The 24,675-nt window shown below is 51.6% G+C and overlaps 1 protein-coding gene across 2 annotated transcripts in view; it reads left to right on the forward strand.

Annotated features, from left to right (window-relative positions):
- Positions 1 to 2,474: 2,474 nt before the first annotated feature.
- MFAP3L (microfibril associated protein 3 like) overlaps positions 2,475 to 24,675 on the forward strand; it is a gene marked incomplete at its 3' end in the record, with an annotated part of 38,584 nt that continues 16,383 nt past the window's right edge. The window contains exons 1-2 of one of the 2 annotated variants that reach the window (XM_082843060.1): positions 2,475 to 2,720; positions 20,631 to 21,055. In XM_082843060.1, the coding sequence (XP_082699186.1) occupies positions 20,764 to 21,055 (292 nt within the window). In that variant the 5' untranslated portion in view covers positions 2,475 to 2,720; positions 20,631 to 20,763. Of the gene's footprint in view, positions 2,721 to 3,068; positions 3,166 to 20,630; positions 21,056 to 24,675 lie in introns of those variants that run through there. The other variant, XM_082843061.1, reaches the window with a different exon arrangement.

Raw genomic sequence — 24,675 nt, forward strand, 5'->3', positions numbered from 1 at the left:
AGTGCAGCGGAGATGAAGGAAAATAAATCAAGGTCAGGCGTGTCGGATGGAGACAAAGCACACGGCACAGGCGAGGTACCCAAGAGAAACCCCTGGGGAGGTCAGAGGAGATCCAGCCTGAACTGGGTGTTGAAGATGTAACCGTTTGCCAAGAGGTAAGCGAGGCAAATGGAGGGACAAGAGAACTACAGGAACACAGAGGTGTGACTTTTGGGGTCAGCTAGGATGGGGGGCACGAGGGGACACTGGCTGGAGGCCAATCAGGAGAGGCAGACAGGGGCCAGCTCATGCTTAAAAACTTGGACTTTCTCCTGAAGGCAGCAGGAATCCGTGTAAGGATTTTTCGCAAATATACTGAAATATAATTTGCTGAGAAAGAAAAGTGTGTGGAGGCAGAGGGAGGATCCTTCTGGAAGGTCGTTGCTCTGGGGTTGATGGGGAAGCTGACACGGCCCGAAAAGGGTGGTGCAGGTGGAGGGTCTGCATCCAGCCGGGTCTAAGGGCAGGGTGGACAGGCCAGCGACTAGCTGGATGACGGGGGAAAGCAAATGAGCGAATCTGGGATAACATCCATATGTGTGCTGCGCATAGCTAAGAAGGGGGTACCGGTCACCGAGCTAGGACATGCAAGGGAGGAGCAACTACAGCTCGTGACTGCTGTTGGGGACATACCGGGTTCAAACTCTCACCCATCCTCTCCCAGGCTAGACGCTTCGCCGTGTGGACCTCCAAGGGGCCTGGGCGAGCTCAAGGGCACGGCTCACGAGGCACGGGCAATGATGGAGCCTCACAGTTCACGAGAGGGAGGCGGGGGACCTCAGCACAAGGTAGGGCTCTGGGGAGCACCAGAGTAAGCCCCCCAGGAAATTGTTCCCCAGAGGGACCTTCACTACAGGGGGTGTCCCCAAGCACGCTGGCGCTGAACTGGGGCTGGACTAGGGGTGAGTGAAGCCGCCCTGGGAGGGAATCCCAATGAAACCGTGTAACTCAGAGTGGGACTTGAACCCATGGTGTTTTAACTGAGATCACACACCTGGTCTCAGGACTTAATGAAGCTCAGGTTCTTGACGTCTCAACACAGAAAGAATTCAGTGAGAGACAAAATGATAGGTAACAAGTGGATTTATTTAGAAACACACTCCACAGACAAGAGTGTGGGCCATCTCAGAGGCAAGAGCGGCACCAGGGCATGGGGTTGTCAGTTTTTATAGGGTGGGTAATTTCATAGGCTAATGAGTGGAGGAGTATTCCAGCTATCTGGGGGGAGGGTGGCGATTTCCAGGAATTGGCCACCGCCTACTTTTTGACCTTTAGGGTCAGCCTTGGAACTGTCATGGCACCTGTGGGTTTATCATTTAGCTGATGTGTTACAATGAGCCTATACTGAGGCTCAAGGTCTAGTGGAGGCTGACTAGTCCGCCATCTTGGACCTAGCTGGTTGTAACCAGTTTATGTCATGTCCTCGGGCTATGTTTTCTTTTAAAGCTTGTGCCCTGCCCCCTTCCCTCATATTCCACCACCATGGCACCAAGCTTGGTGCGGCAGCGTCCCCCTCCCCAGACAGGAAACCCGCAAAACCCCACTCACCTGAAAGCAGCTCTCTGGGTTCCTGAGTTTACTCCTCTCCTGCCTGTAGCCTCCTTTCCCTGGACGCTCTCCATTCCCGTCTTCTCCTCCGAAACCGATGGCTAGCAGCAAGTTCCCACGCCCACCCAAGTGTATCCAAGGCGGCGCGAGCGCGCTCTGCAGGGTCCTGGAGAACGTGGAGTCTCAGAGGACGGAAGAACTGTCTGAAGAAAAAATGGACTCTAACACCGCGCAATGATCTGAGAGTGAGAACAAGGCCTTCATCTTCGAAAAAGCAGGTGAAAACTTCGTGTCCTCGTGCAGTTGTCAAGGATGCTTATTAAATACGAGAAGAGAATGAAAGATTTGGGTTTCCTGAAAAAGAAACCAGCTGAAAGTTCTTCAGGTAATGAAACTAATGTTGAATAGGATTTCTAATTCCACTCACTTGTGACCCAGACCCACACACACACTCCGGCCCGCGGCCCGGCCGGGTACCTCGCACCTGCGCCGCCCCCTCGCAGCCCTACCGGAGGCCCGGCTGGGTCCACCTGGGCGCCCGACGCGGCCGCAAACCGGCGAGCATGCTCAGTCGGATCCTGACCCATTTCTGCGGCCGGGCCCGCGGCGAGGGTCGGGGCGCTCCCCCGTGAAGCTCGCCGGGGACAGGGAGAGAGGAGGAGAGCGGAGCTGCCTCACCCCGCCCCCGGCAGCGCTCCCGCCTGGCGACTACCGGCGACTACCGGCGACTACCGGCTCCCGGGCGCCGTGGGAAATCTGCAGTTCCGGGTTTTCGCCGCAGCCCGAGGGGGCGGGGAGGGGCGGGGTCGGCAGGGGCGGGGGCAGCCCGAGAAGGAGCTGGGGGCTGGCCTGGCACCAAGCAGTCCCGCAGTCTGGAAAAGGGCAGCTTGCACTGCGGGGTCGGGCCGCTCAACTTCTGCAGGCGCCTTAGAAAACCCGTCTTTCCTCACTGACAAAACACCACAGTGCTCACTAGAGAAAACTTAGAACCTCCAGATAGTCACAAAGGAGGAGAATAGAATCCCAAGCCCGCCGCTCAGAAGCCTCCGGTGGACGTCCCGCTCCTGAGGCTCCGCGCGCGGCGGGGGAGCTGCCGGCGCGGGCACCCAGGCCGCACGGGGGCCCTGCTCGGGGTAGGTCCGGGGTCACGGTCCCAGGGCGGGTCCCGAGCCCCACGTGCGGGAACCCGGGACCCACGCCGCGACGGCCGAGGCTGCAGCACGGCCGCGCGGGGCGGGCGCCCGCCGGGTACAGCTGGGCGCGGGGTCCAGTCGCGGGGCCGCGGGGACTGAGGAGCCGCCCCCCAGCCCTGGCCCCTCCCCCGCGGGCCGGCCCGCTTCCCCGCCCCGCCGCGCTGCCCAGAAGACCCGGCGATGACGCGCGCACTGGGCATGCTCCGCCCTGCCGCTCGGCCCCGCTGCGCTGCGGGTGGCTCCGCGCTCCCGCAGACCGCAGCCCGCGCCGCCGCCAGCGCTGGGGCAGAGGCGGCCGCCGGGAGGCTGCGGGCATCGGCGCGGCTCCCGGGATGGCCATGGCTAGGGTCGCGCGGCGGCCGCCGGGGTGGCGAGGCGGCGTCAGGTTAGCCGGGCGCCGGTGGGCGGGGGCGCGGGCGGCGGGGAGCCCAGCACCGCGTGTTGGCCGAGTCGCCGCCGCCGGCAACGCGGCCGCGCAACTTTGGGGCTCTCGGGCTGGAGGGGCCCGCGGTCGGGGCTGCGCGCCGGGAGGCGCCCGGGTCCCCGCGGCGGGCTCCTGGGTCGCAGGATGCTGCGGGATCCGGGAGCGGCGGGTCGGGAACACGGCGTCCCAGGCTTGTGCCATAGCCTTCCCACGGCTACAGGAGCGTGGTGTCCACAGCGCGCTGCCGAGGAGCCTCCCGGCCTCCGGGGAAAGGGGACGACAAGCCGCGGCGGGGCCTTCGCCGACTCCAGGTCGCCCGGGTCACCGGGCCTCAGTGTCCCCGGGACAGGGGGTGGCGGTGGTGCACTATCCCGGGTCCGGCAGGCCCTGAGCGCGGGCTGCGCGTCCTGGTGCCGCAGCGGTGCGGGATCTGTGCGCGCCGCCAGCCGCCGCCTCCACTGGAGCTCTCGGAGTTTGTCGCATTTGACTCCATAGCAAGTTGACATCGAATTGCTTCATGGCGTGGAGTAGGCAAACGTGTTTCATCGGCTTAAAAAACGGAGTAATTGCAGAGCCGATTTATTTTAAGCTCGACCATTAACCGGCCTTCCCCTCCAAAAAACTTGAGCTTGCAAGTTGCAAGATTTTTAAAGCAAACTAGCCAAAAAGAAAAAAAATGTATGCGGGTCCATTACCCGCTCACACTGTAGAAAATAATGTACTGTGGTTGAATGGTCATTGTTTTTAAGCATACTCGTTGCAGAAAGGTTGGGTTACTGTAGCCATCTATGTTGTGCGTTACTTTGGCTTTATGTTAAGAACTTGGAAGCGTAGCGTCGCAGAAGCGCAATTTTTTTTTGTAAAGTTTTCTCACTTTTGTTTCTAAAGGAAACACATTTTTTTCTCAGTTGCTACTATGCTGAACATAGTAAAATTGTTCAAGATGAAACACAAGATGCAAGAAAATTTATTTTCAGAAGGGATTAAGTTAGAGCAATGTAGTTCTACTGGGCGTTTAACTTTTATGGAAAATGAAATTTGTATGTCCCACCAACGTTTCTGTTGGTTCTTAAGACATTTAGTACCATTATCACCCTTAGGATTACTGGATTTTAGGAGGAACGCAAACAATCCTTTTCCTGGTGGGAACAAGTTCCACCTCTAACTAAAGCTCTAACTCTCAAGCCAGGTTCCATAAGTACCACTTAGTGGGTTCAGTTGTTTTATTTATTAAGGTTATTACAAAACATCTGGTTTGCGTTCTTCATAGACCTAGACTTTTGAGGTGCATTTGCTCTTCACTGGGTTGTGAATAGCTTTTAATGTTTGTTCTTTTGTGAGATGGCTCCAGCTCTCATTCCAGATGCTCCAGACCATTTCCCCAAGTGGGGTCTGTGTCGTGCCTGTAGGTGACCGAGATGTAATAACAGGAGTGAAGTGTCCAGACAGTAAGAGCGGCAACATGATGACTCTTTCTGCAAATTAGGCCTGCAGTCCTCCATTTTAGCCAGAGTTTGGTTGGTGGTATTCATTGCCCTAAATGTTTTTCTTAATATATTTATAGAAGAATTTAGAAGTTTGAAAAAAGCCCGACACAAATACTGAGAAATTGTGCTTCCCTTTTCTATAAAAATGCATCCAGTTCAAAATCTGCCGTGTGTACTACATGTATGTACAGCTTATCCGTTACGGCAGGGCCCATGTTCTCAGGCTCCATTCCTCAGTGGGTGTTCGGACCGTCTACCCTCACCCTTGGCTTTTTGCTGACCTGGAGGAAGCAGCTAGGCCTGAGTTTTCGCTTTGTGAATGTGAAGTTTGATACAGATCCGTAGGCCCCCCCACCCCCCCCACCCCCCCCCCACCCCCGCCACTTGTGGATCTGAAAATCCTACCTATTTTATCAGTGTTAGGAAAGACAATGAAATTTAACAGAAGGCACATTTAAACACCACTCTTGGCTTTGGGAACTCCACATTCTGCTAACCTGAAACTAACAAAACCAACAGGAGTTAGGTTGAAGAGAGGTTTTATTACTGCTAAGGAAGAAAAAATAGCAGAGTAGGCTTTGTATTCAAATTCGGAAACAGGTGATAATCTCTCCTCTTTTGTACCTAACTGTTGGGTTCTTGCAGCTCAACTGCTGGGCACATAGATTTTACTTTTAATTCCGTGTCTTTAGGTTTCTATAGTGCATAGTCCTATTAGTCACGTTGGATATTCGTGGCAAACTATTGCCTTTAAAAGTACAGCTTTGCCTATTCACGAGACCAAAATTTATTCAATTCCTTGTTTGCCTTGCAATTTAAAGATTTGAGGCCATTTAAACTTTGCTTAATTTGAACTTTTTGTTCTATGCAAGAACTTCCAGATACTGAAATGTCAAACAAATATTGTGGCAAAGTTGTTTTTAACCCCCAACAAAGTGCAGTCAGATTTGTTAGATGAGAATCATTTTCTTGGAATTCAGAAATAGTGCAGATAAGGTCACTTCCCTAATTCAGCATCTAACCAAGCATTTGGGATGTGGCTTGCCCTTTTCTAGCCAAGCCCAGGAGGACACTTGACAACACTTTGTGATCTGTGGCAAATCACTTTAAAGTCAGAAACAGCCTTAGATGCAAATGGTTGATTTTAAGTTTGCAGGAAGACCTCCCTGGAATCGTTAAAGGATTAAGGGGCTTGGTTGATTATGTGATAAGAACCAGTTAAGAGCTGTCAGAACTAGTTTCTAAGTTATACTCAGAAGTCCTGTGTGTTTATTGGTCTTGCCTCTGCCTGAGGCCTTTACTCATTAAAATATTCATTTTTCTTCCCCACAATCTTTTATAGTTAGGCCCCTCAGGCTGCAAAAATGAGTAAGACGCAGTGATGCACAGTCTAGTCGGAGAGACAGGCTTGAGCACAGATAAACTGGAGTACAAAGTCAGTGCTGCCAGAGACGTGTCTTGGGTTGGAAGGGGAGGGGCCTCGTGAAAATAGTGACATTTCCGTAGGATCTTAAGGAATGCCTAAGGAATTGGATAGGAGTCTTCTACCAGGGAAGTCCAGGCAGACCACCATGATGGTAGTTAGGGTAATGCCCCCCCACCACCAGGATGTCCACTTCGGGACTGTGCAGACGTGGTTAAATGGAGGATCTGGAGATGGAGAGGTTATTCTGGATTATCCAGTGGACCCCATGTAATCGCAAGAGGGAAGCAGAGGTCAGTGTCAGATGCATGTGAGGAAGACTGGCTGGCCATTGCTAGCCTTGAAGATGAAGGGGCCAAGGAATGGGGGCAGCCTCTGGAAGCTGGTAAAGGCCAGGACACAGATGGCTGCCCCCCCCAGCTTCCAGAAGGAGCACAGGCCTGCCAGCTCCTTGATTAGCCCATCCTGACCCATGTGGAACTTTTCACCCGCAGAACTGAAAGATAACCAATGTGTGTATAAGTCAGTAAACGACTTGGTGCCATAGAAAGGAGCCATAGAAAGGTCATCCAGCCATAGACAAAGAACGGTTTGGTGTGATGGAGCCGGGCCGGGGCAAAGGAGTCTGGATTTCATCCTATTATAGATAAACGATGGGAAATCAACTGAAGATTTTTAAACAGGAGCATGTGATGGACAAACCGCTGCCAGTTTTCTCTTCCTGAAAAAGCAGTGTACAGCTAAACCCCAGGTTTCACAGGGCAGTTCGACAAAGGGTGTGTAACTAGAGGTGGTCAGTGGCAGATGGGAGTCTGGAACCAGCGTGTCATATAATTCAGTTCTCTTCATTGATGTGAAATGACATTAGTACGCATGTGTGGAATTAAGAGCTTAAGAAGACTTGTGTTCACAGCTAGTAATGCAGGAAGGACGTAGAAAGTAGAGCAGAAGGGCGAGTCACGTTTGGACTACTTTGTTTCTGTTCGTTGCCCTCTTAACAGGCAGCTGCTCTGCTGAATACACACCCGTGCAGACCAGATGTGGGCGGGGACCTGGGGGAAAGTCAGGTTTAACACAGTTACCTTGAGAATGATGCCACGTCACCTGGGCCAGCTCTGACCAGTTGGTAGGAGCTGCTTGCCATGTCATGGGCTTGTACAGGCTCAGCTGGGAAATTCTGACAACCCGTCAGCAGTGTTTGCTGGGGGATGGGCAACAGCTACACTACCAGATGCCCTAACCTGTGGGTTTAAATATAAGAAATTCAGTCATTCTCTCCAAACATATTATTCAGTCTCTTTTACGTACAAGGGCTTAATAGTGTATAAAAACGTATGGTCTGGTTGAATTGACATCTCTGTGTGTCTGGAAAACCTCATCTGAAGAAATCTTCTACCTTAGTATTACAAGAGTGGCTCCAAGTTGAAACCGTACTATATGTAGAAAAATCAGTAAGAGAGAACAGATTTTTCAGACAACATGGTGCAGGAAGCCCTGCGTTGGCAAAATCCAATCCTGGGAACAACAGTAAGACTTGATGAAAACTTATCTTAATGAAAATGGAACTGTGGATCTATATTGTTTAGCTTGCGTTTGCAGAACTTTGTAACATTTTTACCCATACTTCCTTATATAGTGATGCAATAACTATTTTCCGCTGTACAGGACAAGGTCAGTGTAAACCGTTCTATCTATCTTGAATCTCCTCTCCCTTGGGCTCTGGAATACGGGCCCCTCGTCCTCTGAGGGCCTGTCCTCCCTGGGTTCTAACCTTAGTCCTCTCATTTTGTGGCCCACTGTGTTCCTTCTGGGTGATTTATTTTTCCTCATGACTGCATCAGTCACCCACACGCCGATGTCCCCAAATCTGTACCTTCAGATAAGCCTCTCTCATTCATTCACTGATTCATTCAGCAAATATTGATAACCTGAGAGCTTATAACCTAGCGGAGGGATGGATGTGCGCAAAGACGGTTACAGTGAAAATACGAAGTTCTGGGTGAAGGTTGATGAGAAAAGGGGTGTCGGGGGCTACCTGGGCAGTCCTGGTTGGCTTTGAACTTGAAGGCTGAGTAGGGGTTTGCCAGATGTGTGAGAATATGGAAGGAAGCACGGTGCAGAGGTGCCAAGGGAGCTCCAGGGATGAGGTTACACAGGCAGGTGGGAGTCAGAGCATGAAGGATCACGTGTGTCCTGCCATGGACTTGAGTTGTACGCTGGTGGCGGGATGAAGACCTGGAATACGCCTGAATCGGCTCTCTCAGAGTCAGCCCACTTCAGCAGCCACTTGGTTTGTGGATTGCAGGCAGGCAGGACTCGAGGCAGGTCAGCCAGGACGGGGCCCATCAGAGTGACGTGGGAGAAAGAAAGAAGGGATTAATTCCCTGGTGGTTGTCCAGCTTCTGGACAGAAGCCTCTGGGGCTTGCCAATGAGACTGAGAGGAAGTCGCTGTGGGTGGACTTCCTAATTCTGGATTTAGAAGGTAACTCTTTGAGAAGCTGGGCTGAAGTTGTCTTTGTCATCAGTGGGAAAGAAGAAGCTTGCTGAGCAGATATTTAGATATCATCCCAACCCTTTCCTTCCATTGAGGATTTGAGTTGGCTGAGGGCTCCAGGAAGACTGGAAGGGAAGAGATTGCTCCTTAAAAAAAAAAAGAATCAGTGGATCGGAGTAGTTACCCATTGACAGCGCTGGAGGTGGCAGGCTGGATTCATTAAAGCAGTAGGTCTCCTAGACAAGACGGGATGTGCCTGTTCCCACATCTGTACCTTTCCGTACCCTCTCGAAACTAGCGAGAACTCTGTGATATTTGTGGCAGTGGGAACCATCCCAAGTTGGCCAGCTAACCCCTTTCTCCCCTGCAAAGAGGAGGGGGGTAGGTAGGTGTACAGCCATTGTGCTTTCTTAAAGGTGCAGAGCCCACTTTCTCTGGTCCTCTGCAGGAGAAGGTATCGGAGTGAAGACTGACCGCATTAGTGTTGGCCTCCCACCCAGTCCTTCCTTCTGGGTCTTCACACCCTGGGATGGCCCGTGGGGTGGCTTAAACTTACAGCAGCCATGGAGCTGTGCTTGCTTCTCAGATGCTGTTGTTAGTTTCATCTTGTAGATTTCTGCTGCGATGCTAAAGACCGTGCTGGGCTGCACTGCCCTGTTACTGGATGTGCTGGAGGGAAGGGTTTTGTCCTTCAGGGTTTGGACAGCCCTAGATGACTTGGTCTCTGAGTGAGTCTAGCTCTTGTTAGACTCCCCAAAGGTAACACGGCTTTCTCCATTTTAAAACACTTCTGAGGAACTTGAAATTACTTTCCAGAAAATATCTGAGTATTACCAGTCCTTTACCTGACTGGGGGCTGGGCATTTCTCCCTGTACCTCGGACCCCAGGACCTATAGTGGACTTGATTCCCTCCTGCCTTTGTAGGGCATCCATCCCTTCCTCCAGATTTTGGCTGTCTCCCCTCCTTCTTTCACTGGGGTAATGGATCTCTGTCGCAAAGTCCTCTTTGTCATGGCTCCTAAGACGCCCTGGAGGCCCTCTTATTAAGTAGAACTTCTGGAGGAGTGCCCTGATGTGCCAGCGTTCTTGAGATGAGCGCACACAGCAGATCCACGGCATGAGTCCTGCTGAAACATACTGTAGTGAAGGGTTTTGTTTTTAATTGGGAGGCTGTGCTTTATTTCCACCCCTACTTGCTAAACTAAGCCGTTACTCCTGCTGGGGAAACTGTCCTGTCTCCTTTACTCACCCTTCAAGACTTGGCCAGTCCCCGTGACCATTCTTTGACCTTTCCAGCTGGCCCTCGTCTGAATTTCTGTGGTATTTACCCAGTAGTGCTTCATTAATGATGTATCATTTTGTATACAGGTTATCACCAAGATTGTAAGCACCTTTAGGGTAAAGACCTGGTCTTAAAACGTTTTTTTAAGCCCCACAGCAGTTGGAACCGAAGTGATACTAGTGGCCTCTTAAATACTTGGCATTCCCCTTCATTGGGATGACTGAGTCCTAATTGTTTTTATCACCCAGATGAATCTGACTGCCCCACTGAGAGATCGTTGAGAACACGCAGAGCGTGTGCCCAGACTAGCAGGGCCTTCTCCCGTCAGAGCTGAGAGAAAAGCAAAGCTTCCTTCAGAGATGCTGCATGGAAACCACTGAAGCCATATTTCCAACTTTCTTCTGGTGTTTTTGTTAAGATAATTTTCCATAGTGCCACATTGAAACCCACTTAAATTTGGGGGAGGACCGACCTTAGGATATATGCATTAAACTCAGCTAGAAGATTATTCCAGTCCAACTGAATTTTGAAAAGCATTGCTCTATGCACAGAATTTTAAAATAATAATAATTCTTTAAATAATACATAATCACAGTATTTTTAAATTATCATTTTAAAATAACAGTTATGACAGTTTGGATGTTAGTGGCATGTAGCCAGTTTGCCGGAGCTGTGGTGTCCACTCCCAGGTCACCGTGGGCAGGCGAAAGGACCCCTTTGGGTGGGCCCTGGGGTGATGTGGTCCTGGAGGGGCCTCCATGCACAGGTTGGCGGCTTGGCCTCTGCCTCTTCGGCTGTCATTGTAGACAGGTCTGCGTGGTCCTTCCCCACGTCATAGGCTCGTGGCAAGGCGAGGCTGAGTAACATCCTCGGGTCTGTCTTGTAAACCATAAATGCTAGGTGAGTATAAGGGATGTTGCCTTCATGCTGTTAGTAAGAATGAAATCAAGCAGAGTGAATTCAGAATCTCTTCTGACCTGTTTTTCCTGACATCCAGTTCTCAGAGAGTCTAGTAAGAACACTCGTGTGATTCGGAAACACGTTGGTCGTACAATTACACTTTGTGAAAATGGGCTGGTAAAGGAGGGAGAAAGAAAAGGATTTTAACTACTCTCTGCAGTTACTGAGCATATTTTCTCAAATAGATGAGATTTTATCCTGAAGAAAGAAGAAACCCTGGGTGATCCAGTTCCTCTGCGGTGACTCTGAATGGCCTTCATCAGACACCAGCAAGACAAGGAATGAGGGATGGTTTTGACGCTGTGAAATATAAATTCCATTTCAGCAGCCATAGGAAGGTACATTTCAGGTGTAGAAGAGAGTCACGTAAACCTCACTCACCTCGCAGGCCCGAGTCCTCCCACGGCGGATCCTGTGGCCCCCATGGTCCCCGCCCAGGTCCTGGGCCTCTGCTCCCAGGTCCACGTGGGAGCACCTGCCTCTCCTGCAAGGGAAGGATGTGCTGTGAAGACTGAGCTCTGGGGAAACCTTGGTTTATGTTTTAAAGTTAGGTTTGTGATAAAGAATGGACACAGTTACCTAGAATTCCTAAGAAATGGGTGGAATTTGGAGGAAAGCAGGGCCAGTGTGGATGCCCAGGGAGTTAGTCAGCTGTTTAAAGGAAAGGACCCAGAGGGGTTTAAGCCCACCCAGTGGGTAGCCAGGTGCTTGCCCTGAGGGGGGCGGCAACCCACGTGACCACGAACCACCCTCGTCTGGGACAGAAGCCCAGCCCCCGGGAGAGGGAGGGGGGAGCACACAGACTCACATCACACAAGGGGGAGGGTGCTGACGAGGTGACATTTGAGAGTCAGAATGGGGGTGTGCAGGAGCCTTGCCGGCATCCCAGGGGCTCAGATCTGAGGAAGGAATGGCGCGGGCGGCTTCTCGCGAGCCTGGCGTCTTCCGGGGTTAGCGGAGCCCAGGTGGCTGGCACGGAGCGAGAGGGGCAAAAAGGTCAGAAATTGAGGCTGGGAGGCAGCCAGTGAGCAGATATTGTAGTGGCCATGGGAAGGCCCTCTGGCTTTATTTTTTTCTTTTTATAAATTTATTTACTTATTTTTGGCTGCGTTGGGTTTTTGTTGCTATGCGCGGGCTTTCTCTAGTTGCAGCGAGCGGGGGCTACTCTTCGCTGTGGTGCGCAGGCTTCTCATTGCGGTGGCTCCTCTTGTTGCAGAGCACAGGATCTAGGCGCGCGGGCTTCAGTAGTTGTGGCACGTGGGCTCAGTAGTTGTGGCCCACGGGCTCTAGAGTGCAGGCTCAGTAGGTGTGGCACACAGGCTTAGCTGCTCCGCGGTGTGTGGAATCTTCCCCGACCAGGGCTTGAACCCGTGTCTCCTGCGTTGGCCGGCGGATTCTTAACCACTGCGCCACCAGGGAAGTCCCGGCCCTCTGGCTTTTACCCTTCAGTAAGGAGCCCTGGGAAATGTGCATTGCGCTAACTAAAGAGTGTTCCTGGTGTGTTTTCCTTGAGGCCTCCCCATGCACAGGCCACTACCAGACATTTACAAAAGTACGTAACGAACGCCTGGTGCCCAGGATGGCGGCAGGTATTTGAGCACCAACCACACCTTTCTGTAGTTCACATAGAATTTACAGAGAATTTGTCCGGTCACAGCATCGCCAGGATAACAGTGATACCCCCAGGTTGCAAGAGCAGTTGCAGGGCCTCTCTGTCAAGCATTAGCAAGCGAAATGGAGCTGGCAGGGCCCGGGCAGGGGCACAGCAGGGGCTAACTCCGTGGTAGGCCTTGGTCTGAAGAGGGGGCGCTGGGTGGTGTGGCCACGGCACCCGGGTCCTCACTGCCGTCCACGCGAGCAGCGAGGCTCTGTGGTGGCGCTGAGCTCGCCAGGGGTGGGGCTGAGGGAGAGCCCTGCCCCTGCCGCGGGAGGAGGGTCCCTCCCCGCAGCCCCCAGCCACCCTATCCCACCTGCGCATACAGGCGCCGCTAGGGACCCGAGCTGCTTCCCCTCTGTGTTGAGGTGAGGCATCTGGAGGGTGTGGATGGAGGTCTAAAGGCCTCAGGAGCTGGCGCCCTGTTGTACAGGATGGTGGGAACACTCAGAAAGGTGCATCCCCGGCAAAGGACAAGTCCCCACGTGCTGTGTGGTACCCAGGCCACTTCCTGGCCATCCCCCAAGTCCTGGACAGCTGGCAACCTGGTGCTCTGCCCTGACTGTTCCCTGCAGGGGGACTTTGGTCTGGATACAGACACCTCCCTGTTCCTTCGCTCCACAGCTCAGCCACACCCCTGCTCGTTGCGGTACAGGATGGTGGATTTGGAGGAGAAATAATCAGTCATCCCTTAGGGATGGCTTCTGTGGAAAAGGGCCCCCCGCAGTGCACACAGTGCCTCACCCTTGGCAATTGGGAGGTGGTCTGTGTACAGGCAGGTGGGGTTGAGAAAGGGGCTTTCACTGCCATGGCCTTAAGTGTTTACGGCGTGTGCCAGAATCCGCGAGAAAATCTAAACTCGCAATCGCTTCGGGCCTAAACATCATATTTAGGAAGCAGGTTAAGAATATTGGTCTCTGATTTTGGCAGTTGGGGTGGGGGGGCGGATCGCCCCTCTGTCCAGGCAGAACGCTGGCCTTGCGGGCAGGCAGCCAGGGATCAGCGTGTCCATCCAACATCGCCCCAAGACGTCGAATCCTCTGGCCACTTTTCCAGGCCGGCCTGTTGATGCGTCCAGGCTCCCATACGCCCACCAGCTCCTGTCTGGCTTCGCTCTGGACAGAGGAGCTTATGCATGAAATACATCAAGAGCGTCTCGGGAAACGGGCTTGCAATGAAATTAAAACAAGAATTGAAGGTTGGCTGAAGTTGTGCTGTAGGTTAGCCCATAAGAGAAATTAACTGCACTAGGGTGAAAATATGTATCTCCCTATATACACGTTCCAAAGAGTAGGGAGGATGTTTGGAAAGGACAGTCTTTTTAAGTGGTTTTGGGAGATGCTGGACAACCTATCTAGTGGTAGAGGCAGGCAGAGAAAGACAAGCAGCCCCAGGTGCTTCTGGACCAGCTTCAGGGCCCGTATAGGATCTGATCATCAGAGTTTCAAATGTAAGAGAAAAGTGCCAACACAGCATCCTCACCTTTTATCTGCATCGTGATGTGTTTCAGGCACAGGTTTGGTAGCACAAAGGCACCGTCCGCCAGTGTATGTGTCCCATCTGTATTCAGTTCCCAGGTTTAGCTTACTCCTTGGACCGTCAGATTCCTGAGGAAGTATCTCTCTGATCAATTAAGAATTTACATTAATTGGGCCCAAAAGTGTTTTAGCCTATTCATTTAGAATGACAGTTAGAAGACGTTAACTACACCCTAAAACATCAATAAGCTCTTCTAAAAGATACGCTTGTGATTAGAATAGTCCTCTGTGCCTGTCTCAACTGCTAGAACAATGAAAAATCGCCTTTACGGAATGAGGTTTTAACGTGATATCAGGCCTGACATGGGCGTGACGTTGTATCCTGGTTTGAAGCCAATAAATTGTGTGACCCTAGGCCAGTTGCTTACCTTCTTTGGTCTCCCTTTCTCATCTTGTGTAAAAAAAAAACGCCTTTGAGAAGAGACACCCAGGTTCTTCCGGATCTACTCCTCTTGTTCTGTGAACAAACCCATGCGATGGGACCATTTTTATCTCACCTGACAATAGTCATTGTCTGTAGAGGGAAGCCTTTAATACTCTTCTTTTTCTCTTTCTCCTTTTCTAACCATTATATTTATGAGAGCTTTATCTTACATGATTCTTACTTTTAACCAGAAAAACGTACCCTGTGGAAAAACTGTTGAAGCTCTAAGAAGGGTTTCTTCACACAATGCACCCATAAAAAATAACCTATTACTTAGATGGCATCTCTGGGCCTGTCATTCATTGTTAGGTTTGAAAAACAGTGATTTAAAACAGATCCGTTTTTGAAAAGTAGGTGCCTTTTGTGTATCAGAAAAATAGAGGCCTGAACATCAGTGTCGTTGATAAAGTAGGAATGAGACCTTTTGTCCTCGCTCCTTCTGAATTGTGCAGTGAGCTTGCCGACCTTGTCTGGAGGTCACTCCCCCCGTTACCCGTGGGCGCGCCCCATCCTTGGTGTTACAGGCCCCCCCCTTGTTATCCGGGCACTCTGCCTTTCCAGCCCCCCGTCTTGTGCACGTCACCAGTGATGCCTAACGCACACCTTTCCCCGAGTGTGTTGGGTCCTCTCTAATCACCATTTCCTCTTATAGGGTCAGCTTCTGGACTCCTTTGTAATTAAACTGCTGGGTCACTTCTTGGAAGAAAGGTCTTCCTGGGCCCTCTGCCGCTTGGGTCTCCTGTCCTGCACCACGTGGATCCTTGACCCCTCTCGGATGGGGCGGTTGCCACACTGTCCTGTAATTATTGATTTACTTTGTCCTCCTCCTTGACTCTTGGGTGACAGGGGTGAGGACCGTGTCTTCCCTGTGTGTTCCACACCCCGGCAGTGTGCCTCGCACAGGGAATCTTCTCAGTTACAGTGTAGTGGTTTGGATTGGTGCCCAGTGCTTCTGAAAGTCACCTAAACAGGATGCTCTTCGTGCTTTCATGTAACTATCACCATCCGAGTCAAGAGTTACCTTTGTGTGGTTAGAGACATCAGGAGTCCCTACCCAGACAGATTCTAGGACACATGTCGGGAAGAAAGAAGGCCCAAATGAACCTCTTTCTGTAGCGCGACTTTGGACATTGAGATAGAACTTAGCTGATTTAGAGCTTAAATGATGTGATGCTGGGCTACAGTCACCGTGGCAGGAACGTGCTTCTTCCACAAAGCTCTTCATCTTTGACTTTGGATTCCCGTAGCCCATGTTCAGACATCACCTTAACTACCTAAAAACTCAAGTTAGGGGAGAAAGAATGGGCTGGTAGAATTTTGTCATTTTTCTTTAACATTGCAAAAGAAAATCTTTTTTAAACCATGTTTGTAAAACAGGTTAGTGTAGGTAGTTTTCATTGATTATGATGCATGGGAAAGGAAGTTGCAGAAAGATATCTGTAACTAGGGTGGCCGCAGCTGGCTACCACTTTTGAACGTTAGCATCTACGATGTAATGAGCACGTCAGGCCCTGTCCATTCCACCGGAAGTTGAGATTTCCCACCTCGCCTGATGAGTAGGGACCTATCAAGATTGTGTCTTATCTAAAAGGTGGCCCCTGTGCCCGTCACATCATTTACACACAAATGAAAAATGGTGATAGCTCTTCGTAGATTTTGTGACAAAACCCCATTCTGTGAAGTATAAAATTATTCATCACAGTTGATGGGGAAATGCCAGCATGAACACTGCCGAGAAAAAACAATCTTGTACGTTCATGTAGTTCAGAACACCCTGAAACAAGAGGCCCTTTTCCTTCCAACTCCAGAAATTTATGGTCAGTAGTCATGTTTTATTATAGGTGCAGAGATAGCAAATAAGCCTCCACAAAGCATTTTATTAAAATGCTTTTAGATAAGATGCAATTGTTGGAAAGTAAGAAAGGGGTCAAGTTAAAGAAAGGACATTTGATACTTGCTAAGCGTTTTCTCTTTTGTTTCATTCGTTAAAAAAAAAAAAAAAGTCAAGTATTCTGTGAACGTTTTCCCAAAGGCCCTGAGCAAACATGTGAACCTTAACAATTTGTCCATTGTGGCTGTCTCTAAACCCCGGTTTGGGAATCTGTGGCCTTCGTTGTTGTATTTTGAAGGACTGCGTTTTAAGCTGCCGGATTACAGTCCTCGTGGTTAATTCTACAGTGGCTGAAATGTCTTTCCCAGCGTGACAGTGTTATCAACTGAACTTGTCACTATGCTGTCTGCAGAGTCTGACAGGCTGAACAAAGTACGTTTGTAGAACATTTCCCCAGCGTTCAGAGGGACGCGATGTCTTTTTGTTCTTCTTGCACTTCCCTCCTCTTGAGCAGGTGCCGGTGGATCCCACCCCAGCGTGGCCACAGGGCAGGTATGGGAGGGAAGCAGGACCGTGGGCGGCCGAGATGGAGGAAACTCTGCAGAACTGCGCCGAGTCCCTGCCCTCCACGCGTTCTCCTTGTTACTGAGCGGACGTTTCCCCAGCACAGAACTGGGAAAAGGCAAGGGCCTAGGTGGGAGGGGTGTCAGGAGGCTGGCACAAGCTGCATCTGCCCCGGGATCGGGATCGGCGGTGGGACTCCTGGAGGTGGGGAGGGGAGCTGGGCTGGGCCTGGATGCGGCCAACAGCCACTCCCAGTCTCCCAGCACCTGCACAGCGCATTGTTGTAAGCAGACATGGCCTGTGGCTGGTTGGGTTCCTAGCGCTCCCGACGCCACCTGCCGCCCCCAAGCGCCTGGCGGTGTGCCCAACACATAATAAATACTTTTTTGAGAATCCGAACTGAAAGGACATGGCACTGAAAGGACATGGCGTGAGACACGGTGAATTCTTACCAAAGCCTGTTAATTCGTTAGTGCGCCTTTTCAAAAATGAGTGCTTTCTTTTCAAAAATGAGTGTTCACAGAGAGTTTTAGAGTACAAACGCTTGGCTTCCAAACAGCGCATAGGCGACGTGTTCTGCTTTCGAAGCACCCCAGTGACTTTTCAGATGGAAAAGGAGGGGAGGGATGAGTCAGCTCTGCAACGTGCCCGCGGCAGAGGGGAAGCCTCTCCCCTTACCTGGTCAGGCCTCTAAGCGAGCTCGTGCCGTTTCAGAGCAGTCGCTGTGTGTCCAGCCCAGAACACCCACTGACGTGATTAAAAGATGACAGCACAGCCGTCTCGCCTTCCCTTTGTCCTGGCTGGCACCGTGTGTTGGAAAGTAGAAACCATGTGGCCAGCCTTTGTTTGAAAGCAGCTCTCATTTACACACCTTAAAACCCATTGTGATCTCCCATTTGCTGCATTCTCCCTAGTTGTGGGAAAAAAGGTCACAGTGTATTTACTGCACGTATTTATGAGAACCTGTCTCGCTCACCGACTTGTTTCTGATCCTCCCTGAGGTCCTTGGTCGGGCGTCTGCCCCGGCCTCATGCCAGGGAGTGAGTGTCCCCAGGTGCTCGCTGCCCACAGAGCTCATGCTTCTCAGACCTGAGTCCCACCAAAGGAACCAGTGCCAGGAACCATTTGTCATGACTTCTGGTGGTGGGGTGGTAGTCATAATGTATTCAGCAAAACCAAAAACAAGGTGTGGTAACAGTCTGAAATAAGAATAAACTCGAGAAGCGTAGTTTCAGTAAAGGATGCTTTATATGCTGTATTAGTATTTTTATTTTTCAAGCTGAGCAATGCATGCTTGATGTATATTTGATCATGAATCCTTGTTAACAGTCCTTACGTGGTAAGTCCTGGGCCGGAAACACCCAGGCCGTCGGGGTGGTTGGATCCGGGTGGGATCCCAGTCGCTCTCAAACCTGAGGCCGTGCTCTTAAGCGTTCTGTATGGCGCAGGTCAGCTTTCCTGCTAAAAGGAAACCACAAGATGAGCCCAAGTATAGAAAACCATTGACAGAGCCACGGCAGGGTGTCTGTCATGCTCCTCGGCCCTACAATTCCTACTGGGAAGTCGTGTGTGGGCCGCCTTGGGCAGGAAGGCACCCGGCCCCGTGGGGTGTATGTGTGGAAGGCTGTAGCTCTAAGAAAACCCGTGTCTTTCCGACTGAAGAAGTCTGTGGTCTGAGGCTGCTTTATCACCCCTGGTACTTCTTCAGTGTTACTGTCCACACGATTGAAGTGATAATTTCTGCTTTTGCAGACAGATTCATTCCTTCAGCAATCCGTTGGGCATGTAAAGTGTCAGGGACAATTTCAGACTCTGTAGATACCAAGAAAGTTGAGGCAGACAGTACGGTCAGGATGACGCCGGACTCAGGGCAGGCATTGGCACTAGTGGAACAGCAGGAAGAGTTTAGTAATAGAGTCACTGTGTTTGAGACACAGTCCGCTGAGAGAGGATGGTCTTTTCTACAGGTGGTGCAGAAATGGCTGGATGTCCGTGTGGGGAGATCCCTCCCTCACGCCGTACACAGAAGTAACTGGAATGGGTCTGTGGCAAAACTAAAACTGGGAAGGGACACAAGGGAACTTTTGGTCGTGATGGAAACATTCTATATCTTGTTTATTGTGGTGGTTATGTGAGTGTATAAATCTGTCAAAGCCTATTAAAATGCATACGTAAAATGGGCACTTTTTTAATTTGTAAATTATGCCACAGTAAAGTTGATCTTAAGAAAGACAAATCATATCCTGTCCCTTCCCTGCTTAACATTTTTCAATGAACGTCAGCTAAAATCCAGATTCCTTACTCTGTCCTCCAAAGCCCTAGGTGATCTGGGCCCGTCTCGTAGCACCCCGTTTCCTTTGGTTGTCGGCTCTTCCTGGAATGCTCTTCTCTGGGGTCTAGGCATGGTTGATTCCCAAAGAGCCCTCAGCTCTGGGGCCACCTCCTCAGTGAAGTTCTCCTGGATTGCCAGCTGTCACGGAGGACCTGGCTGGGGCTGGCGACCGTCCTCTTATTCTTGTGGTCACGTCATGGGTGTAGGATGCCCACCCAGTCCTGCTCCAGTCTCCAAGGAGTAGAAGCTGGGACGGCAAGCGATGGGTGGATCGCGGCTGGGCGCTGGCAGAGGGATTGTGGCGGGAGAGTGAGAGCTGAGGGTGCAGGGGGTGCAGTCCGTGTGCCCGGGTGTGGGCAGGGGGCGGAAAGGAAGTGAGCCAGCTGGGTGAGAGGGAGGACCTGAGGAGAGTAGGACGGCCAGGAAGCCCAGTGAGGGGACTGAGAAGGTGGGGTGCAGGGAAAGACGGGTATTGAGAACTTCAGAATGAACTGGAACTTCAGAATTTAGAATTTGGAGAGCAGAAGGGTCCTGGGTGTGGCCGTGTGATTAGTGGATGAAATGGAGAGTAGAGGTGTAGGTGAAGGTTAGATCCTTGGGTGAAGAAATGCAGCCACCCGTCATGTCATCCCCTGCATCCAGGGAGGCAGGTGAAGATGGAAAGCAAGGCATTCAGTGAGTGATGAGGGCGGGTGGTGCGGGTCACCCGGAAGCTCCAGGAGCCGGGGCAGTTGCCTGAAAGGGGAAGGGGGTGTCCTGGTGGGGGTGAGGGGGACACCGCACTGGTTCTGGGGGGCCCTTCCAATGTGGCAGAGCCCAGGTGCACACTGCAGGAGCTGGAATTCATTTCGGCCAGCAGAGAGGTTAGGAGGGCCCAGGTGCACCACCGGTGTCCATGACGGGGACAGGTGAGGGATGGGAGGAGGCCTTGAGGTGCGGGATGAAAGAAGCAGGGGTCAGCTTTTTTTTTTTTTTTTTTTTTGCGGTACGTGGGTCTCTCACTGTTGTGGCCTCTCTCGTTGTGGAGCACAGGCTCCGGACACACAGGCTCAGCGGCCATGGCTCACGGGCCCAGCCGCTCCACGGCACATGGGATCTTCCCAGACCGGGGCATGAACCCGTGTCCCCTGCATCGGCAGGCGGACTTTAAACCACTGCGCCACCAGGGAAGCCCGGAGTCAGGTTTTAAGCCCCAGGAAGTCGTGTGGTACAAAGTTAACATGTTCCTGCTAAGAGTCATATGTTTCAGTAGCAAAAATAACAGACGTGTATCATCACGATTTCCATGAATATTTGGAACATCTTCTGAATTTGTGTGCTATTTAAAAATTACACAGATGTGTACTTTAGCTGGGTTTCTAACATTTTATAAATAATCCTTTTAAAGTATGGGCGCTAACATTTACGTGGCTTTTTTTGTTTGTTTTCTTTACAGAGGTTCTTAATCCAGAGCCAACTCCATGGACCCAGGCCGGGTTTGGCCCTTGGCCTGCTGTGAGCAGGGTGTTGTCTGCTAGAAGACTCCCCTGGCCCACCTGCTCTGGTGCCTTGCAGAGCAAGCGAAGAGGATGGACGGAGTGACGCGCCCTCTGCCTGCGTGCCTGCTGCCTTCTGCGTCCTTGTTAATCCTAGTGTCCACTCTGGCGACTGCTAAGAGTGTGGCCAACAGCACTTTAAATGGCACTGACACGGTCGTGGGCTCAGTGCCCGTGGTCATTGCCAGAACCGACCATATCATCGTCAAGGAAGGGAACAGTGCCTTGATCAACTGTAGCGTTTATGGCCTCCCTGAGCCCCAGCTCAAGTGGTATAACTCCGTGGGCAAGCTGCTGCATGAGGACAGCAAGGACCGAGGGGCAGGTAGGCTGTCCAGTCGTGTCCCGTGTCAGAAACTACGGGGAGGGACTTGGGGGCCGGCACCCTCCGTGTCCGTTGTTCTTATGCAGATCGTTTCAACATCTCCTTTTGTCTTATTTTTCTAAGGCAAGAGAGAGATACCCAAGAAGTAGATATCCTTAAGGGTTCAAAGCAGTAATGAATTCATTCTTTCACTCTTGACTCGGAAGACAAAACGCAAACAGCTTCTCCCCTCTAATGAAAGTATCACAGTAACGAAAATATCGTATGTATTGTTTGAGTCTTTTAAAAGGCCTCTTGGAATGTTGCAGTATAATGCGTACAGGATATTGTAGGGGTGGATGTAAAGTGGATTTTCCTTAAGTATATGTTCTGTGTATATGGGAGTTTTAATTTGTTTCAAGGAACATAGCAGTTGTCTATCATTAAAGGTCAGTTTAATGCGTGGACTGTGGGTTTAAAGGTCACATCTTTTGAGAGCAGTCTCTCTGCAGCTTCTCACCAGCAGCCAGAGATCATGTGTGCTCCCGGGGACCTGGCTGAAGTTTCTAGACTGTTGGCCAGGGGGGGAGAGATAACCCGTGGCATAGGGGCAGTGCTTGGCTTCTCATGAATGAGTTTCTGGCCAAAAGGTGCAAATCGCCTTCCCATGTACCAGATCACTTCAGGAAGGACTGTGGCCGGAGCGGGGCACTGTGGGCCCTCAGGAGTCTACATGCTTCCTATCTCAGGTGTGAGAACCAAGCCTGATTGATTGACCTGAAGGCCCGGGATGTACTTTCTGAGCATCTCCAGTAATGACCTGGCAGGTGGGGGTGAGGGTGAAAGGACCCGGATCTGACTTAGCAGCTGCTCCGTTTCTGCCGCCCTTTCCCTCGTGTACCTCCCAGCCCACAGCCCTCTAACCCCCAGAAGAGTCTCTGCCCCGGGAAGGCCTGCATTGCTAATCTCTTTTCCTCATTTTATCTTAATCGCTCTGAAAAAGAGCAGAGGCTGGGACTTCCCCGGCGGTCCAGCGGTTAAGACTTCGCCTTCCAATGCAGGGGGTGTGGGTTCGATCCCTGGTCGGGGAGCTTAGATCCCACATCCTGTGCGGCCAAAAAGTAAAAACACAGAGCAGAAGCAATATTGTAACAAATTCAATAAAGACTTTGAAAATGGTCCACATCAAAAAAATCTTAACAAAAAAAAAGAAAGCCCAGAGGCTAACACTGTGTCTCCTTAGGTGCCGGGTGATGGGGTGTCTGACGAGTCCAGGCTTCGGCTCCCAGTCATGCCCCGACGTTCACTGCCTGTGCTGCTCCTTACATGGCCATTCAAGGCCAGGCAGCGTCATTCAGCTTCTCCCCTCTAGTGCAAGTATCATGGTCACGAAAATACCATGTGTACGTTTGCATGCTTCAGCTGGCAGAGGGGAACTCCCTCCCCACCAAGTAAAACGATGGGACTGCAGAACTTTCCCATTAGAAGGGACCCTGGAGACAGTGCAGTCCCAACCCCTCTTTTATGTGACTTTTCCCCGGTCCTGTGGTCATTAAGTGGCTGTGACTGGACCGTCCGTGCTGACAGTGGGCAGATGGGACGGCGCAGCCCCTTCCTCCTACTGCAGGACAGGAGGAAGTGACGTCACACCTGTGCAGGGGCGGTGACCATGGCAATGTGTACACACTCAGGTCCCTGGACCCCACCGGGTCTTTCTGCTGGGCTGGCCTCGGGGAGGATTCTCAGGGGACCAGGGACTCCAGACCGAGCCTGCGGCTCCCGTGGGCCCGGAGCAGAGGTGGTCCCGGGTATAAAGAGCCAGGGTGGGGCCCTGAGCCCTGTATCCGGGAGAGGAGGGAAGCGTGGGAACAGAGTGGGGCTGGGGCCTGGACCTCAACCGTGGCTTTGTGAGGGCTGCCTTGGAGTCGTAGTGGCCCCGCCAGGGAGATTGCACGAAGTCTTGATGGTAGGGGTCCAGCCTTGGCAAGTGGCCCCCGTATGTCGTTTCTCTCATTGGGAGGTTGGCAGAGCCGGGGTCCCCTGGGCTCACTTCTCTTCCGTCCGTGGGCGCCAGGAGAGGAAGGGGCAGACACCAGTGCCTCGGAGACAGAGCCTGGGCACAAGGCGGGGCATCAGAAGCCTCTGGGCATGCTTGTGGCTGGTGGCCGTGCTGAGAAATCCGTTGGCTGTTCTCAAACCTCGTAAGGAAGACACACTGTGGCATTTGTAAAAGAACTGGTGATCCTGGCCCTTGATGTTCCAGCTCAGCTTTGGTAGTCACCGTACATAGTAACAGGCATTTCAGGACACAAGTAACACGGAGCAATATTCAGAACAACCAGGCAAGACAGGGGAAACGGCAGAACATTTATCCTCATCATAAAATACGTGCATGGTGGTGCCACTCGAGGACCCGTGGTCTCTAAGTCTCCGTTTCTGACCGGAAGATGCCCACGTGCTAACCAGGATGTAGATTTCCGTTTCTGGGCTGATTGGCTAGGAGTTTAAATGCAGCAGTGTTAGTAACAAGGAGGTGATTGATACAGCGTGGAAAATGGTGCTCCTACGTAGGAATGTTACCTGTGTACACAGTAGACCACTGCTGAAAGCAAACAAAATGAGTGTAATTCCCGTTAGCAGCCACTCCCGTTGACTAAGCCCTCGTACCACGTTGCACACCTTGTTTCTGGTCCTTCCAGTGAGTGTGAGGGTTTGGTGGCCTTGGTGCTCACACATCCAGATGAGAAGCGGGTGCGTGGTGCCCACTGTGCCCACCAGCACCTGCTCGTCCTCCAGGTCTTGGCAGGCGAGGGGTGGTGAAAGCCTCTGACCAGACGGAGTGGATGAGAGGCTGATGGCCGCTGCACCAGCCCCGTCACCGCCACCAAGAGGCAGGGTTAGGACCCCACCATGATCTGCGCACGAGGCGTGCACACACCCAGGTGTGTTCAGAGCCGTCTGGCGAGTTGCCCACCACGTGTGCTCTGTGATTCCAGGAGGAGTCCCGTTTCTTGTTGGTGCTGAGAAAGTGAGACGGCTGTTCCCGGCGCCAGCCCTGCGGGTCCTAGAAGGGACGGGCTATTTCCTGTCCCTGGCAGGGGCAGCAGCTGCTTTGCTCTGTGTCCCTCGTGTTGTCACTTCATTCCCACAGATGAGGAGAGGCTAATGTGTGAGCTATTTCCGGAGGAAGACTTTTTTTGGAGTTCACCGAAGGACACGTTTGGGGTGGTCCACCAACCATGTTACAGAAATAACCCACAAGTCCAATAACATGAGGAACCACAAATGGCCACAAAATGTCCTGTTTTCAGTTTTCCTTTTGCTGGAGGTAAGTAGGAATATATAGGTGCCAGAAAGTGGTTCCCTCTTATTTCAGGTACCAGTTATCCAGTGTATTTTTACTGTAGCTTCGTACTCTGACTTTAAACCATTGAAATGCACATTGGCACCTTTATCAGATGATAAATAAACATTTCAAGAAAGTCAGCTTTACAGAAATAGAGACACAGATATAGAGGACAAACTTATGGTTACCAAGGGGGGAGGGGAGGGTGGGATGAACTGGGTGATTGGAATGGACATATACACACTACTACGTATAAAATAGGTAACTAATGAGAACCTGCCGTTTAGCATAGGGA

Source organism: Leucopleurus acutus (genome assembly GCF_964270905.1).
Source record: "Leucopleurus acutus genome assembly, chromosome: 7".
In the NCBI taxonomy this organism is placed as follows: Eukaryota; Metazoa; Chordata; class Mammalia; order Artiodactyla; family Delphinidae; genus Leucopleurus; species Leucopleurus acutus.